Genomic DNA, 17,776 nt, shown 5'->3' with positions numbered 1-17,776 from the left:
ACAGAAACAATCCAGCACTTCTCAGAGCTGCTTAATGGGTGAAAGGCAGCATTCCCTGAATCCCACTGACCCCAGTGTGCAGCCCTACAGCCAACTGGGAGCCATTTCCAGGCTGGAGGCTGTCCATTGATCAGTGCTGCCAGGAAGTGGCTGAGGGCCACTCTGGCCAGTGCTGGCTGTCCTGGGGCAGCTGGCCATGGTGCAACCTGCTCCTGCCAGGCTGCTCATTAACCAGGGCCTGCCTTTTGCTGCGGTGGGGGCAGTGCCAGGGCCACCATGGCAGCAACAAGTGTTTCTAAGCTGTGGCATTTTGAAGATTGAAATGAGAGGCCTCTGATGCTTTGGCCATTCCTGGAGCATGAGTTACTCCAGTGGCATGAAGGGTCCTCTTCCTGACCAGTGAAGAAGGACTCTGCAACCAAGGGCCACCCAGCTGGAGCAGCACTCGGGTGGGAGGTTTATAAGAGGGCATTATTGGCAGCCCCTGGGAGCGAGGTGTTTCTAGGGCTCTGCTGTGCACTCCCCACATGTGAAGGTGCTGATCTCCTGAGCAAGTGGAGACGCAAAAATTCAGGCAGGTGTCTTCCAGTAACAGGTGCCCCACCTCAAAAGGTATTTTCCCTAGAGCCTGAGGTAGGTGAGTATTTTGAAAACGCCCTCAAAGCCTTGGCATTGAGAAATCACAGCTCCCGTTGAGAAATTGGATGGGAGTAGAAGAAAACAGGCAGAAGGGTTAGAGGGGTCAAGCCCTCAGATATGAGGGCAGGATGGCTGCATCCCCACCATCACGTCAGAGCTGTTGCCATCTTCCACCCTCCCTTGGGTAGCTGGAGGCTGAGCCAGCCCCAGGCTGGGTCCTGGAGCACCCCAGCTCTGTCCTGATGGATGCTGCTACCTGACTCTCCTCTCACAGGTGCCAAACATCACGTGGGTTTGGAGCAAACCAAGCTCCCCAAGGTTCAGTGGTACTGCTGCTCTCAGCAGGGTTTAAGGGTTAGTCATTGCCTGCTTCTGCCCTGTCAGCACTTGGGCTGGGGGTGTGGCAAGAGGAAGGGAACCCATTAATTTTTTACCTGTCAGTGGCAAAAGAGGTGAACAATGTCATCCTTATAATGAGTAACAACAGGAGTTCATTCCCTGACCTGTGTACACAGTGAATGTGTGACAGATGCCTGAGCTGCTCACCCTGCAATGCCTGGATGTGGGGTTGGAGTGCAGGTGTGCTCAGAGGGTCTCAGTGTCCCTTTCCCCACGGACCCCTGGCATGGCTGTGAGTCTGAGCAAGGACAAGGCTTCACTGCTGGGCTTGCCCAGGAGCTTCCCTGCTTGTTCTTATCACAGCCAATGCCCCTTTGGAGTTCCCTTCCCTGGGGAAAGCACCCTGTGCAGGGGCCAGTGCTATGTCCTAGCAGGATCTCACTTCTGCACTGCCTCAGTTTCCCCTATCTGTGTGAAGCAGAAGCTGAGGCTGACTGAAGCTGCCTTCCCTCGAGCTGAGCAGTCGCTCGCAGACGCTTCTCGGTGTGATCCTAAAAAGAACAAAAGGGAGCGAGCATAAATGAAATTTATTGTTGGAAAATCTTAATTAGATTTTAAGCCCCAAAGGGAGAAAAGTGAGGTATTATCTGACACAGCTAATGAGTGTTAAGGGTCCATTGTTATATTTCTTGTTTACCTTTCTGTGCTGGCTGATACAGCCCAGATCCTCGTCTGTACTGCCATAATTAGGATATCTCATCTCTTGCTGATAGGGTCGGGATGCTCTTTAAGGCACAATGCTGTCTCATGCCTCCCTGGCAGGATGAGCGTGATTGGGAAGACAACTTCTGGTGTTCCAGTGCTCGTGCCTTCCACACAGCCCACATGAGCTGGGGAATGTCCTCCAGAGTCTGGGCTCTACCTGAGACCCCCAGGTGAGGAGCACTTCTCACAGCCTCACAGACCTCTCTGAAGGGCCCTAAGCCAACTTGCCCAAGGGCCAAATCCTCCCCAACAACTCTCTCCACACAGCACAGGGGGATGTAGGTGTCCATCACAAGCCTCCCCACACCCACCAGTGAGGGGTAAGGACACCACGAGTGCTCCATCCTTCCTCCCATTCCATATTGCCATTATCTCTGAAGCCTTGGGCTTCAGGAAGATGTCCACGGTTGTGTTCTGCTGCTGACAGGAGCAGAAGATATTCAGGGTGGGGGTTTTTGCATCCTCACTTATTTACAAGGTGTATAATGACCTTTCTTTGGGACCTAGGAGGGTGCAACCCATCTCTTGGAACCACAGATAATGAGATATCTTGTTGGAAGCCACCTTTACTCTGATGCTTCCCCAATCTCTCCTGAGGCTCTCTAGCTATGAGGGCTTGAGATGTTTCAGCTGTAACTGGAGCAGTTTGGGCAGGTGGACACCTATGACACAAATTATCCCAAGGTAGTTTAATTACAGATTTGCTGTATTCAGGTAAACTGCTGCTGCAAGCAGCTCTATCCCTGCACCTGAGCAAACCTGGAGGTTATATCCTGGCCTTGGGCACCTTGACACCCAGGAGGTGTGATTTGGATCTCCAGAGGAAAAAAAGGAGCCTGTCCCACCCCCGTGGTCCTTTGGGTGGGGAAGAATCCCAGCCACCCAGGTGGGATCCAGGAGCACAGCATGGAGGCGTGGCTGTGTGTGGGCAAGGGGGCTGCAAAGTTTTTGGTCTCGATTCAAGCCACTGAAAGCCAGAAGAAAAATGCCATCCATTGTTGGTTTATACACCCGTAGTAGCCAAACAAACATCCCCCGAGCCTGTCCTTATCACTTTATTACACCTGCTAGAGTGAATAGATTAAAGAGAATGGGGGAAGGGGGAGAAAGCTGAAGAATCCAGCAGAAAAACTGGGTTTTGGGATTGTTAATTATTCTCTGGGGTCTCTAATCTTTAACTGGCAAACAGCATCACTAACTGTCTTAAAGCCCCTCCTGGAACATCCTGATAATAAGCCATCTGCATGAAGGCACCCCGTTATCTGCCCTCCTCCAGCCGCCTGTGACATGGCTGGAGTGGGAGATAATGGATGTGTGGTGTGTAATAACGACACGTCATTCATGATTATCGGCCTGATACCCAACCTTTTAGCTCCATTGTTTGTGCTTCAAAAAGAAAAAAAAAAAAAAGAAAAAAAAAAAAAAAAGGAAAAAAAAAAAAAAAAAAAAAAGAGAAAATGAAAAGGAGAAGGGAAAAAAGGAAAAGGGAAATTTTTGGTGCTGTGGATTGTGCCGGGGTCCCCGAGGTGTCTCCGTGCCAAAGGGGCTGGCTCTGCCAGCATCTCCCAGAGGGTTTGTGGTACTCGGGAAGGGCTCGCCCTGGATTGGCGGCTGCTGTAGCCATGGTGACGGAGGAGCGAGCTGAGGCAGCGCAGAAATGTCACTGCCTGCCAGGGAGATACTGGGGCAAATGGGCGATTAGATCAGTGTCACTGCCTGCTGCCCCGCTCCTCACACAGCTCCTCGGCTGCTCTCCCAGCCGTTTGGGCTGCCTTGGCAGAGGAGGTTATCTTGTACAAGCTGCTGTCCAGAAACTGCCACCGTTTGAAGGTGGGGACATGTTTGTGCTGCTCAGTTTGACCTGGCTAAGCTGAAAACTGGAAGAGTTTTCTCCATTAGGGCTTCACGGTGCATCGGTGCTGTGAGATCTTCCCTCAAAAGCTTTGGCCCTTCAAACTGCAAACCTGGTTTAAGCATGATTCTTAACAGGAAGAGATTTTAAAGTGTTTGGCTCTGCTTGCCTCAATTACTGTCACAGCTGCCTGGAATAACAATCCATTTTTGCATCAAAAATGTCAGCAGTTTCTCCTCTCTCTCCCAAGCAGATTACCAAGAGCATTTTCCCTGGAGAAAGTCTCTGCTGGAAATGGTTGGGGTTTGGCCATTCATAAAAATCTAGCAATCAGAAGGACACTTGGAAACCAAATGGGCAGCTTTGGTCATGGCAGTGAATAGGGTGATGGCTCCAAAACCCAGGGCACTGTACAGTTAATGGGGTGGGCAGCAGCTGGGGGTCCTAATCCCAATTCCCAAACCAGGAGATGCTGTAGTGACACCTCTAAGTGTCACCAGGTTTCTTTTGGAGCCCACCACCAGGAGACTGGGATGGGTCTTTGTGGCCAAGGGAACCCAAAGCTTGTTTCTTGGACCATCTGGAGAGTACATGAGCAGAGCTTCAGGGTGGTTTGCCTCTTCTCAGATGGGTGGCTGAAATGCCTGACAAATAAGATTTTTCAGTAACAAAAAGGTGTTTTTAAACCACTGCCCTCTGAAGGCCTGGCTGTGCTGGAGCTGGGGAGGAGGACAGCAGGAGTCTGACCTTTCAGACCTGAGCCCACCAGGGTTTCCAGGATGGTGGCACTGGCATCTGCACAACCTGCCCCCAGCCTCCCTCTGATGGTGAGAAGGGGAGGGTTGGGAGAAGAGGAACTTGGTCTTCATCTGCCTTGCAAAATAAATACAAGCTGCACCTTGCTGGTTAACCTCAGCATCCCTGTCCCTTTTGGTACCCACATAGCTAAAACAAAGGTGTGGATCCAGCCCGAGGAGAGTTTTGTTTCTCCAACTGAGGATGCAGCAGCAGCAGAGATGGGGAGCAGGAGGGCTGCAGGAGTTCAGTAGATGGGGAGATGCTCAGGTTTGTCTGTCCTGATCTAGCCATCAGCAGAGAGCTGCTCAGGCAAACAGACAGGCAGACAGACATGGTTTGGATGTGTTGGTGATGCCAGTGCTGGGGGTGGAAGCTGCACAGCCTTGTCTGTCTCAGTGTCATGGCACCCATGCAGGCCTTGGTGCCTCAGCGTCCCCTGCTGCCCGCTGAGTGCCTGAGCCCTCACAGTGACAAACTTCCCCTGAGCTCTGGGTAATGCCCAGACCCACGGGGGACTCTGACAGAGTGGCTGCGGAGGGTGGGGACAGGGACAGGACACATCCCCTGCCTTGCTGGGCCTGGCCCTGCTGCCTGCCAGGCCCGGGGGTTTTGCCAGGGGCCTGGGAGGATTTTTCTGTGTCTCCCACTGCCACCTACTGATCCATTGCACACCCTGGGCCTGCAGGTCACCCACAGTCCCACACCTGGGCTGGTGCTGGGGAAAGGCTCCCTGTACCCCCACAACAAACCCAATTCCAGTGCTCACCTTGGGCCACCCTGGAACTGAGCAGTAAGTTCTCAGTCTCTGCAGGACAGGGTTTGAGGCAGACTCACATCTCCTCTTGTTTTATTTTGCAAGGCGACTTTGTTCTTACCACCAGCAGTTTTGTGGTATTTCTGTTTTGCTTTGTTTGAGCACAGATCATTTCAGTTGTTTCCTTACTGGAAACGCCTGGAGTCACAGGTGAGGTGATGGATGGTGTGGGATCTGTGGAAACAGGCTCAACAGGGTGCAGGGAAACACTGCTTGTGGCTTGGGAAAGCACTGACAGCCCTGCACAGCCTTGCCTCTGGCTTGCTGGGCCTCCTCTTGCGCCCTGCTGGGCCCCCAAATGCAAAGGAAGCCAAAGTCACGCTTGGAGCTCATCCCCACAAGGCTTTATTTTCATGTCAGAGAGGAGAACAATGCTGACCACACTGTTTCCAGTGTGCCAAGTGCATCCTCAGGTTAGCTGGTGGCATTTTCTGTGCTGCCTGCTGAGCGCCCTCAGCTCAAGGAAGTTCAGCACCGGGGCAGAAAAGAACCACAAGGATTCACCTCCATAATGGTGGGCACAGTGCCAGCCCCAGAGCAGGAATTGTTGGGAGGGAGGTGTGGAGATGCAGGGAGGGCCCTCCTGGCCTGGCACACCCAGGCTGGAGGCAGGGCAGGGGCTGTGCCCAGGCTTTAGGCATCCCTGCAAACCAGGCTGGGTGTTGGTCACTGCCAAGCCCAGTGGGGAGCTGACAATGGGACAAATCTACAGGCAGGGGACAGCAGTCCTGTCAGGGAGTGTGTGAGGGTGGGTTGGAGATAAGGAGATGAGCAGGACAGGGAGGATGCTCCTGGAGGTGAAAGATGAGCCACAGCAATGCTGTGGAACCCCCTTAGCAGCGCTGCTCTCCTGGCAAGGAGGGGAACTGAACCTGCTGGGTTTGGTGTTTGTGGGCTCAGCGAGCCCCTCTGGATGATAGTAGGACAGGGGTTAATGTGGGAGAGCTCCACTGTGGGTCTGTTTGGTGATCTCCTCTTAAACATCTGGGTGGAGGGTGTCCCTTGGGAGAGGTCTTGCCTCCCTGCCATGGTACCCTGTGGGATCAGATGACCTTCTTCAAATGCAGGTGTATCCCATTGCTGGACCTGAGGACGATCTGTGGTATCATTATGGGAAGCTTGGATGGGTCTGGATAGAGCTCGAAGCGCTGCAGGGTCAAGGCCAGGGCCACCTTCAGCTCATTCATGGCAAACTGCTGCCCAATGCAGTTCCTGCAGGGAGGGGACACGTGCTCTGATTGCTGCCTTTGTCCCCAGCCACCCCCGAGCTGGACTCACCCCATGTGAGAGCTGGGACACCTCCAGCTCCTGTGAGGATAACACTAGAGCTCATCTAGTAAGCCCCTGATGCATTTATTTTATTTATTTTATTATTAATTAATTTTATTTAATTTTTAAAATAAATATTTATTTATTTTTATTATCTATTTATTTAATTGCTTTATTTATTTTATTAATTTTTGTTATTAAATATTTATTTTATTTTAAAAAAGAAATTTATTTTATTATTAAATAAATCTAATAATTTATTTATTTTTATTATTATTTTTTATTATTAAACATTGAAGAAAGTTATGAGACTGAGAGAACAGGGGTTTGCTTCACTAGGAAGTGCAGCCAGGAGCCAGCTAAAAGCCCAGACACTTCCAAAAGGACATTTCTGGCTCTGTGAGGTGATCCTCTTGCAAGCTACTGTCACCTCAGTATCCTACATCTGTCTATTGATACAGCATGGACCCATGAAGACTTGGCCCCCTTGGCTTTGAGGCACTCTGGGACTCACCCCTAAACAAGGGACTGGTGTTCCCAATGCAGGCAACAGAAAATCTAAACATCTCCACAAAGCTACAGGAAAAAATGCGTGAAATCCTACAGTGACCACAGAGCTGATGGAGCATGGAAATCCTATTAGAGGAGATGCTGTTAGGGAAAGCCTGCTTGAGCTGGCCAAGCCAGCCTGACTTGTGGAGACTGAGGGGGGATTGGCCTTAGGAGCTCACATCTGAGCTAGGTCTCACATGCAAGGCAGCCTGAGAGGAAGGAGAGGGATGAAGGATCTCACCTGGATCCAGCAGAGAAGGGCAGGAAAGCGTGGGAGTGCCTCTGTGCTGACTTCTCTGGAGAAAACCTCAGGGGATCAAAAACCTGTGGGAGCAACAAAGACCATCTGGTCTGGTTTGGTGTGATCTGAGCAGCACCAAGCTCTTCTCTGGTGCCCAGGTTAGGGCTGGATGTGGCCTCTGCTCCTGCTGGGGAAGCTGCAGATGATCTGCAGTCTATCTCTGCAGTCACCTCTCTGCAAAGCCACTGAGTGGATCTTCCCCTCAGACATGCCCAGGTCACCCACTACAATGCCCAAGGTGCCTGCAGTTGTTTTCTCATCCATGGCAGCAAGGATCAAGCCAGGATCCCTCCATTCCAGAGATGCCTGATCCTGGTTCTCCAGACAGCCTGGAGACAGGCAGCTATGCAGCCTTCTTCAAACTTTCCAGTTATTTCCTGAAGCCTCTAAAATATCATCTTCAAATCACACACTCTCTTGTGGGGCTTGGGGCTTGTCATACCATTCTAAGTGTGTGCAGGGCAGCTGGAAAGCTGCCAGAGCATCTCTGTGTCCCCATGCACAAAGGGAGACTGTTGAACACCCTTTCCCAGCCCTTTGTCACATTCAAAGCCTTTGGGGTGTTTGGTAACTCGATTGAACTTTGTATTTAGATGTGGACTGTTGGAATTACAAGGGAAAATGAAACAACGTAGTAGAGAGGCACGGGCTGCCTTCTTCAAGGGGAGTGGGTGTCTGGGCTCAGAGACCATCCTCCCTTTCTTGTTATCAAGGTGAAATACCTCAGGGTCCTCCCACACATCCTGGTTCCTGTGAATAGCAAATATGCTCAATCCAACCTGGCAGCCTGTAAAAGAAAAGTGAGGAAAAGCTCATGACAGCTCAGAGTCAAAATGCAGGAGAGGTGTTTTGGGATGCTCTCCCTCCTTGGGCTCTGCAGGTGCTGTTGCAGGAGATCTGGCAGGGATCTCCTGAACATTTCACACATCAAAAACAAAGACCTCAGAGCTGGGTCCCCTTTTGTCTATCAGTGTGTCACTTTCACTTGGCCAGGAACAACACTCCACAATCCCCTCTGAGCTCTGGAGCACATCTTGGACTCTGTCTGGCCACCCTTTCCAGGCTCACTGTGGCAGCAAGCTGTGGTAGCTCCATACAGCTACAGGAGAGAGAGAAGGGAGTCTGGAAGACCCTCCAGCCCCTCCACACAGAGCAAGGAAGGCCCCCTTGTCACAGACAGCAACATGAAGGAGGGACAAACTCAACAGACCTGCTGGCAAGCTGCGTCCATCAGGAAATGTCACGGGTTTGGAGAGCTCTCGGGACACACCAGGAACGGGTGGGAACAGGCGTAAGCTCTCTTTGATGCACATCGTGGTGTAGGTCATCTTCCCAAGATCCTCCCTGAAAGCAAACTTGCTGAGCATGCACTCAATCCCTTTGTCTGTGTCATTGACAAAGGTGTTACTGGTCTGTCCCAGTACAGACCCCTAAGGGAAACCTCTTGTCACTGATCTGGACAATTGGCCACCACCCACTGGGTGCCACCTTCCAAACAATTCCTCAACTACTGAAAGTCCACCCATCAAATCCTTCTCCCACCAATTTAGAGAGAAGAATGTTGGGGGGAACAAGACCTTCAAGGGTAAATTAAAAGAGTTCAAGATGAAGGAGTAAGAAGTCCTAGCTCACCACTCAATGGTGTCTCTGTCCCCCAGGATGCCCTGGATCTCCTCCCTGCAGCGCTGCTGGTGCTCAGGGTGCAGTGACATGCAGTAGAAGAGCCAGGAGATGCCACTGGCTGTTGTGTCATGGCCCTCAAACATGAAGGTGTCCACCTCAGCACGCAGGTCCTCATCAGACAGCCCAACTCCATTCTCATCCTAAGAAAGAGGAGAGCATGTCATTCCCAAGCACGCAGGTCTTTTGTTTTTATACCCAAAGGACTTGTATGATTTGGTGTCTCTTGTGCTCCCCTTCTTGTGCTGATGCCCCCTCAGTGCCACACAGTTCTGTTCTTTGGCATTTGGTGCAATCATCTCAAACATTTACCTTGCTACAAAGCAGAATGTCCAGAAAATCCAGGTGCTTCTTCTTCTGGATCTTTTCAAGCTCCTTCTCATTGGAGAGCAACATCTTTCTTTCTTTTATTACCTGATCTGAACAGAGGAGAGATCAGATCTGTGCATCCTGTCCCTCCAGAGCACCCTCATGTGCTTGGCTGCTCGGCCATCAGCTTGGACTCTGTTTAAGGTGTGACCCTCTGGCCAGTCCATGCTGTAACCCCACTCTGAGCCACTCCAGGGGCAAGTGGCAGAGAGGTTCAGCTGGGAGACAGGGCTGGGAGAAAGGGGCAGGAATACCTGTGTGGGTGTGGGCCAGCTTGCAGGCATCCTGAAACGCGCGGCCATTGTGAGTGAAGTCGTAGAAGAAAACCTTGAAGGGAAAATTCCGGATCCTATTGCTCAGGAGGTAGCTGAGGTCAAAAACAGCTCTAATATAATAGTGGGAGTCGCTGTAAGGAGACCGAGGGCAAAGCTGGTGTTAGCAAAATGAGTGGTGAAACAGGAGCGCTCGCTTTCCCAGGGTTTGGAAACTAAGGCACCGACCTCTGAGTCTGACAGTTGGAATTAAAGCTGAAGGCACATTTCATGATGCTGTCTAGTGTCATCAAGCTGACATCCTGAAAGAGCTCCACTGACCTCCTCTCTGTGATCCTCTTGTCCCATTTATCCTGGAGGAAGAGCCAGGGTAAGGAGAGACCGGCCACCATCTGTGGTCAGGTCATATTTTCCTGTCCTTCTTCCCAGATCCACACTGCTAATTGCTTTCTTTTCTGGAAGCAGAGGGCCTAGCTCATGACACATTCTGTGAACCTAATCTAACTCTCTGTGCACTTCTTTTCCCAGGTATGAAAGGATGCACATCAGGGTATGAAAGGATATCCTTACAGTAGTTGATTTTATTGGCAAACAAACAGAAAGAATAAGTGGAAGGTCCAAAGGAAGGTGAGGAGAGCAATTTTAGAACTCTAAAACTACTCCAAAAATTCAGTGAAAGTACAAACTCTCTAAGCGCTGTCTCTTTCTCTTACTCATTTTTTATTTTCACTGTTTCACTGATGAAAGTGGCAGGAGTGGGAATTCTTACCAGCATCACTTTGACTGAGTCTGACATCAGGGTCACGTAAGATTTCAGCACGTCGTAGTGAAAGGCTGGGGTGATCATCTTCCTGTGCTGGAACCATTTGCTTCCTTCCAAGATCAGCAGCCCCTTCCCTGAAGCACAAAGAGCAAAGGCACAATCAGCTCCTGCAGGCTCTGATCACAGCTCTGACAGCCTCACTACTGCTTTTGCCTTACCAATCCAGGGAACTAGGAGTTTGTAGACTGTACTAGCCTTGGGATCTGTAAAATGGAACAAATATCAGAAATCTATTATTAACTGATGAATTCAACACAACCAAAGAGAAAATTCAGGATAAAATTGCATTAGATTTTGCCCTCTAAATCATATGATAGAATTAATCTCATTTAAATACTGTACCACCAGAGGTAAGAGTTTAAAAGTGCTCGTCTACAATTATGGCTGCAGTGGACTTGAAAAAACAGGGAAAGTTAGAACACGAAAATGTGTGTGGAAAAGAAACAGCCATGGCAAATTCCAAAGCTGAGAACAATGGATGGAATGGGAGTTACTGGGGAAGGCCTTGTATGTACCACTGATATGATGCACAGAAGGGAGCAGATGGGAAGACTTAAGAGACTTCTGAGAGACATTACCATGGCAGTTTACACTTTTTACAGAGTTTACTGGGAAGTACAACTATTGTGGTGGTAGAAGCCATAAGAGACAGTAAGACAGATGACCCTCAAACTGGGAACTGACAGGAAACTGGAAGGAACAGGCACCTGGTCTCTGTTTTGCACAGGAATACACACTGCTCCATGAAACCTGGGGCAGCCTGGGAGTGTGTGAAGAGGAGCAAAAGAATTGCAATAGCTCTGAAGGAAGCTGGCAGAGAGGATAACTCCAGGCAAGTTTCCCAATATTTTCTTGGTAAGAAAGTGTCAAAGACTTCTCAGAACTGGAGGCAGAGACTCACCTGCTCGGCCAAGTATGGTTTTGGCATATTCAGGATGGTGAATGATTATAGACGGCAGGATTGGTCCAAACCATCTGGGAAAGGCATGGGGATATTCTTCTCCCCATGACACTACTTGGTGTAAAAAATTTTCAGATTTTAACTGCAATGAGAGTTAATCAGGGATTAATAATGGCAGAAAAAGAGGGGCATGCCAGGGAGAGCAGAATTGTCTATTGGGAAATGAAGGAAGAGTGGGTGGACTTGCCACACAGGGGCTTTTATGCTGCAGGTGGAGGAGGGGATGAGCATTAAAAGGGACTGTGCACAAGAGGAAAAGCTGCCTGAGCCACCAAATCCCTGCAGCACAAGAAAGTTCCATGGAGAGTCCCTTGCTGGGCTGGTGGTATCTGAGACACCTTGGGATGGCCTGGGCTTGGAGCAGCTCCGTGTTGCACTTGGGGGCTGCAGCTGGCACAGGATGTCTGGTGGACAGGCCAGGAGGACCAAGGTTGTTTCACCCCTGATTCCCAGTTTCAGCAGTGCAAGGTGGGCATGCAGTGTGAAAAAGCAAAGCATCTGCACTATAGCCTGGTGAAAATGGCTGCATTAAAACACCCTGCCTTTGTGGCCATGTCTTCCTCAGCAGCTATAGGGTAAGACACTCCTTTTGGTAGAAGGTTTAATGTAGCAAAGAGACAATAATTATGATTGCTCATATTTAAATAACTTTATGGAAATCCCATGACTCTTTATTTAACAACATGATTGAAAAAACATGATTTTTTTGCTAAATGATGCACACCACATATCCAGCACCTTTTCCTCCTGCCCTGCAGAAGCCTTGGCATTCCCTGCACAGAAGTTCTCTCCTGTAGGAAGAGACAGGAGCAGGGCACATGCACACCCCATCCAGGCCTTCTCCATCCTGACTGACACCTTGCACAGCTGGAACAAACCCACCCTGGCTGGGCCCAGCTATCCTTACCAGGTGATTGTGGCCATAGAGCCAGTGTTTCGGGGGGCCAGGGAATGCCTCCAGAGCTTTGATGAGCTTCTTCCTCTCCCAGTAGAACTGGAGCACCTTCAGCAGCACAAAGGTTACACCAAGCAGCACAGACAGCTGCAGGATGGTAGCAGAGGGTCTGGTTATGTTGTCCAGCAGAGATGCCATGCTGTTCCCAAACATTGCCTTCTCCTGCCTGTTTCTCACCTGCTCCTCTCACACCCGAGCCAGGTGCAGGTAAAAATCCTCTCTGTCCTCCTCTGCAGGAGCTGAGCGTGGTGAAGCGGAGCTGGCAGCAATTTATAGCCGCTGGAACATCAGGGCAAACATTGCGCCAGCACGGCCGGCAGCCTGTGCACCCAGTCCCCCTTTGACCTGCTTCCTGCAGCCTGCCCCTGCAGCCTGGAGAACAGCCAGCCCCTGAACATTCCCTGCTTTTGCTGAAGCCCCAGCAGCGCTGTCACACCCACCCAAGTGGGAACCCAGTGCATCCCTCTGGCTGTCCAGGATGGCCAGAAACCCTGCCAGGGGGCTCAGAAGCCCTGGCACAGAGCCCAGAACACCTGTGGGTTTGATTATGACCCGTGGAGCAAATTACCAACCTTAGATGAGGATCAGCAAGCCAAAACAGTTTAGGTAGAATAACAGTGAAGTTATCATGGGGTGGAAAAGTAGATTTTGGGGTTTCTAGAATGGAGATCCAGGGGGCAAGATGGAGGGATCTGGGCATGTCCAGCCTTTCTGCTTCTTCTTGACCTCCATCTTCTGCTGTGATGCTGGCAATTACAGATTGGTTTAGAGTAGAAGCTCACTGTCTAGTATAGGTGACAGGTATTGGAATGTAATTGTAAAACTTGTATACAGAGTTTTTAGTATAAAGAGGTAACACTACCCTGGGGCAGGCAGAGTGCCTGGAACTGCCCTGCTAGACAGACCTCCGCAGGGCAGGAGAAAAAGTTTTATAGATAAGATACAATGAACAACCTTGAGACCAAGAACTGAAGAGTTCTGACTCATTCTTCAAGCGCCGGGCTGGGAAAAGAGACTTTTAACAATCTCAGGGTCACGGTGAGCAGCAAAAGATCCTGAGACACCCACAGCCCTCCATGCCCAGGTGGATGAAGCCAGAGGAGGGAGGAGGTGAGATGCAGGCAGGCTGGGGCTCTGGCTGGGCTCTGTGCTGTCCTCAGAGGGTTCAGGTATAGAAGGTGTTTGTCTGCCCTCTGGAAATGAGAACACACAGGACAGCTCTTCTCCATGAGCCCCCTGCACCTGTGAAAGCAGTGCCCTGCTTGAGTAGGGGTGCTGTCTTGAGCAAAACATACCCTGCTTTGCAATATCTCTGAGATTCAAGAAACTTGCTGAAAATCTACCACTAAGACAATCTATACTAAAACAAAAACTGTTGGAATTTACTAAAGTACTAGTGGCTGAAGCTCCTTGATGTCAAGAAACTTGAAAGACATTTTAAAACATCAACTTGCATGAGATGGTCGTGAGCCAGAGAATGGGCATCACTCTAGCAGCACACAAGGGATGTGGCCCTGCTCCCCAAGGGCTCCTTCCACAAGCCAGGAGACAAAACTGCTGTCCAGAGGAATCACCATGGCCAGTAGATGAGGCAAGGAGAGGAAAAGCTGCAGAGCAGGGAAGTGAGGTAAATGCAGCAAAGTTGAGAGCACATGATGGGGAGGTGTGATGGCAGGGCCATGCTCCCTCTACAGCCCTGGTGAGCCCTCCTTCCTCTGCCCACATGGCATCTCAGCTTCTCCAAAAGGGCTCTGCATCTTTGCATTTACCTCTCCAATGTAGTGCTTGGTTGGGGCCCAGGTAAAACCCTCCTTGCAATCCCTGTGCAGATCCTGCTGCTTCCCTGGGTTCCCATCCCATAAGCCCAGAAACCTGGAATGGCAAGGTTGGGTTGGTGGAGAGCTGGAATTCTGACATGTGTGGGTGACTTCCATGCATATTGTAAAAGTCAGGATCCCCAGATGGACTGAAATAATGTCCCATTGTGCCTTGGGATATTATGAGGATCAAATGGGTTATCAGCTGGGGAGGCTCATAGTCTGATAGGCTACAACACAGGGGCTGCTGAACTCTGAGAGTGCTTCCTTTCAATATAACACATCTCTGAGACAGAGCACTTCCCTTTAGTTTTTAGTCTAAAATAGCCATATCTCACATTTTCTGCTTGTAGGGTCATTTTGCTGACAAAACCACTGTTTATCTGAGGTTCATTGTCATTGCCTTGGAGAACATCCCTGGCAGGCACCACACTGAGCAGTGTTACCTTTTCACACACTTGGCCATCTTCATGAAAATTGGTGTGTCTTTTTGTACTGAGCCAGCTGTGTCTGTGTGAAAGTTCAGGGCAGAGTTAAAGGTTGATCTTTAGGAGGCAGAAAGCTGTAATCAAGTTAGGCATCTCTTAGGGAAGGCTTTGGGTACAGCCAGAGCATAAGGGACCCAGTTTGACATGACAAACTCTCATGGGAAGGCCTGCAGAACATTAATAAATATTATGATGCTGTGTAGTTGGGTCCCTCACAAGCTCTGCACAAGGAAAAGAGGGATATGTGATGGTTGAGCCTTTGTTCAGTGCCAATGGAGCTGTTTGGACTGTCCTGTGGTACCTACATCATTACCAGACTGACCCATCTGGATTTGGCTGGCACCTTTCAGCAATCCCCTAAAAAACAACACATAAATACCCCCAAACCCAGAGGTGGAGGGGCCAGGCAGGTGGATGGAGCTTCTGGTGCAGCTTCAGATGAAACTTTTATAGCACAGAAATTTTCAGTGCTGACAAAGTACCTGGAGAGTGAGTTTGACCATGAACAGGGTTAATTTTTACCAAACTGGCTTCCTTACAGTTATAAATTAACCAGTAAACTCTGATTTACTGGTTTAGATTTTTTTTTTTAGTTTTACTGGTGAAGACAAGGGATATGGTTTGTCTTGAAGTTCATATGAGATGTCAAGTGATGAGCTAATATGGAGGGAACATAGGGGACAAACTGGCTAAATCCATTTATGGGGATTTGGAGCAAGAATCTGATCTTTGGTGATAGCAAAATTTGGTTTAATCCAGCCTCCAGCCTCTGCATTCTATGTTTCATTGGTAGAGGGGAGAGAAAAACCTTTCTCATGTATTTCAGAGGTTTCACAGCAAGAGAAACCATGGACACTCACAGCCTGGGAAAGAAAACTCAGGGGGTTTTGCTGGGGAAGAAACAATGGAAGTTCAAAAGGCAAAGTTGCTGCAGAGCTGCTAATGAAGAAAAGTGAACAGGGGCAGTATTGGTCTGATCATTGTAAAGGCCTGGGACAAAGCCAGAACCATCTGTTAGCACCAGGAAAATCTACAGTCCTCATGATGGAGGACTCCAGAAGAAGATCTCAGCATGAAAAAGCAGGTACAAGGGTTTTCTGATAGGGGGAATAGAAGCTTGGCTTGACCTTCTGAACATTTGAGACTGGTGAAACTGCAGCTGGGTGTTAAAGGACACTTGTAAAGCTGTTAAACATTTGCAGAGAGCCTCTGGAGGGTTGTCTTAGTGCTGTGGATGTCCATGTGATGGCAGAGGGGTCACAACAGTTCAGGCCATCAACAAGAAACTCACACTGGAGAATTTCCATCCCATACCACAGCCATGGACTCAGCAGGATGTGGGATTTGCTTTCTGGGTCTTGGGGATTTCTCCACTCACTTGAGACACCTAAGCAGAAGAGGGAGAGGATCTTCCTCACTGATTTAACTCACATGGTCAGAATTCATTGCAGAAAAAGTGTTTTGCTGAGCAGGTGAAATTTAGGTGGCAAATGGGTGCTTTGGCCCAGAGGCTGACCTTGCAGCAGCTGCTTTCCCTGGTTGTGCCTGTGTTTATTCAGATAGGAGGAAGAGTCCAGGCCCTCTGTCCCTGTGTGTTCCTGCAGCACATCGTGATGACAGATGAAATGTAGCAGTAATGCCAAAAAAAATAATAACATTTCAAGCTTCCAAACACATGATAGATGAGAAAATCATGGCAAGAGCCCAGCAAGTGTTGCAGAGTAATGCAAGCTGCCTGGATCCCATCTGACCACACATGTCTCAAGGATGAATGTATATCTGGAAGCATTTAATACAGCTGTCTGACAAATATGTTGCAATAGTTATTTAATTTACAGGCTGCTTCAAGTGTAAAATCCCAGCGGAGTTTAGATGAAATTGCTGGTGCCATCTGACAGTAAATTTGCCTGGAGAGCAGCGTGGGTCCTGTGCAGGCACTGCATTCCCGGTGCTGCCAGCCAGCTGCTCTCCCTGCTGGTCCTGCCGCTTCCAACATGCCTGGCACCATCTAAAAAAGTGCCAGCACGGAACTGAGACAGACAGACACCTTCCTGTGGCTGGGATGTGGCTGCACAGCGCCGGTGACAGCCTGTGGGGACAGGAATAACTGCAGGAGTAGGTGGCATCTTTGCCCTGCTGCTGTCGGAAAACCAAGCAATGAGAAAAACCCAAGATGTTTTTAAGTGAAACCAGGACTGACCCTTGTCTTGGCACAGCCACCACCAGGAGCTCTTGTCACAACAGTTATCTGAAGGTCTGAATCACTCAGTCCAAGGTCAGCCCATCATCTTTGTAATTACCCTTTCTGCAAAAAGTAGGCAAGGAAGAGAGAAGGAGGTAGGCTCTCTGCACCTTGACTGCCCTTATAGCAACACATCCCATGTAACCAGGTGTTTTTATTGTTGCCATATCTCTAATATCTGGGAGGGGAAAGGTAGATTTGGGGAATTGCTGTCAGGAATCAGGTTCTGGCTTGCTCTGGCACTGGGGCACAGTAGTTCCAGAAGCTCTGTTGCAGCCTCAGCCCTGCTGTCCATGGGCAGCCATGGGAGATCTGTGATGCAGGACATGAGATGATGCAGGATGTGGGATGATGCAGGATATGGGATGTGGGATGCAGGATGTGGGATGCAGGCTGGCTGGCCTGGCATGCTGTGGATCAGGGAAATTGTGAGCTGGGCTGCCATGTGGGGTGTTATTTAACAGTGTCTCTGGTTCTTGGCCTCAGAGGGTGACAGAACCATCACAAGAGAGACTTGTGAGCAGATTTTATGCTGGGTTTGGGTGGCTGCAGGGGAAATCAGGCTCTGCTCCCTTCTCATGTGAAGAGGCCTCAAGCACAACTCTGAGAGGACAGTGAGAATGCTGCAGGGCACCTTCCCATTTCCTCTTCAGATATGAAGAGGCAGTTTTTTAGTGAATCCTAGAAGTCAGGAGGGAGACAATGACTGAACAGGATGAAGACAGGAGCAGTCAGACTTTTCCATCCCAGGGCCAGGAACATTCACTGTTGGATGGTTCAGCTGGGACAGCAGCAGTGCAGCTTTTCCTGTATCCCCAGTTCAACCCACTCACAAAAACC

The 17,776-nt window shown here is 49.7% G+C and overlaps 1 protein-coding gene across 1 annotated transcript; it reads right to left on the bottom strand.

Moving 5' to 3' along the window:
* Positions 1 to 5,529: 5,529 nt before the first annotated feature.
* Positions 5,530 to 12,618, bottom strand: LOC132077039 (cytochrome P450 4A4-like). Its single transcript, XM_059478484.1, has 12 exons — positions 12,342 to 12,618; positions 11,375 to 11,516; positions 10,632 to 10,676; positions 10,420 to 10,547; positions 9,879 to 10,003; positions 9,633 to 9,784; positions 9,322 to 9,428; positions 8,962 to 9,152; positions 8,540 to 8,673; positions 8,052 to 8,116; positions 7,270 to 7,352; positions 5,530 to 6,419 (listed from the first exon to the last, which is right to left on the bottom strand). Exons 1-12 carry the CDS (start codon positions 12,540 to 12,542, stop codon positions 6,251 to 6,253), a joined length of 1,542 nt encoding a protein of 513 aa, XP_059334467.1. The 5' UTR covers positions 12,543 to 12,618; the 3' UTR covers positions 5,530 to 6,250.
* Between the last annotated feature and the right edge of the window lie 5,158 nt (positions 12,619 to 17,776).

Source organism: Ammospiza nelsoni, chromosome 9 (genome assembly GCF_027579445.1).
Source record: "Ammospiza nelsoni isolate bAmmNel1 chromosome 9, bAmmNel1.pri, whole genome shotgun sequence".
Lineage (NCBI taxonomy): Eukaryota > Metazoa > Chordata > Aves > Passeriformes > Passerellidae > Ammospiza > Ammospiza nelsoni.
This window is presented reverse-complemented; position numbering and strand designations above follow the sequence as displayed.

Coding starts and splice junctions, on each gene's coding strand:
- LOC132077039 (XM_059478484.1), bottom strand. CDS start 12,542: ATGTTTGGGAACAGCATGGCATCTCTGCTGGACAACATAACCAGACCC. Junction 9,429..9,632: donor GCTGGCCCACACCCACACAG/GTATTCCTGCCC, acceptor TCCTCTGTTCAG/ATCAGGTAATAAAAGAAAGA. Junction 8,117..8,539: donor TGGACGCAGCTTGCCAGCAG/GTCTGTTGAGTT, acceptor TTTCTTTTACAG/GCTGCCAGGTTGGATTGAGC.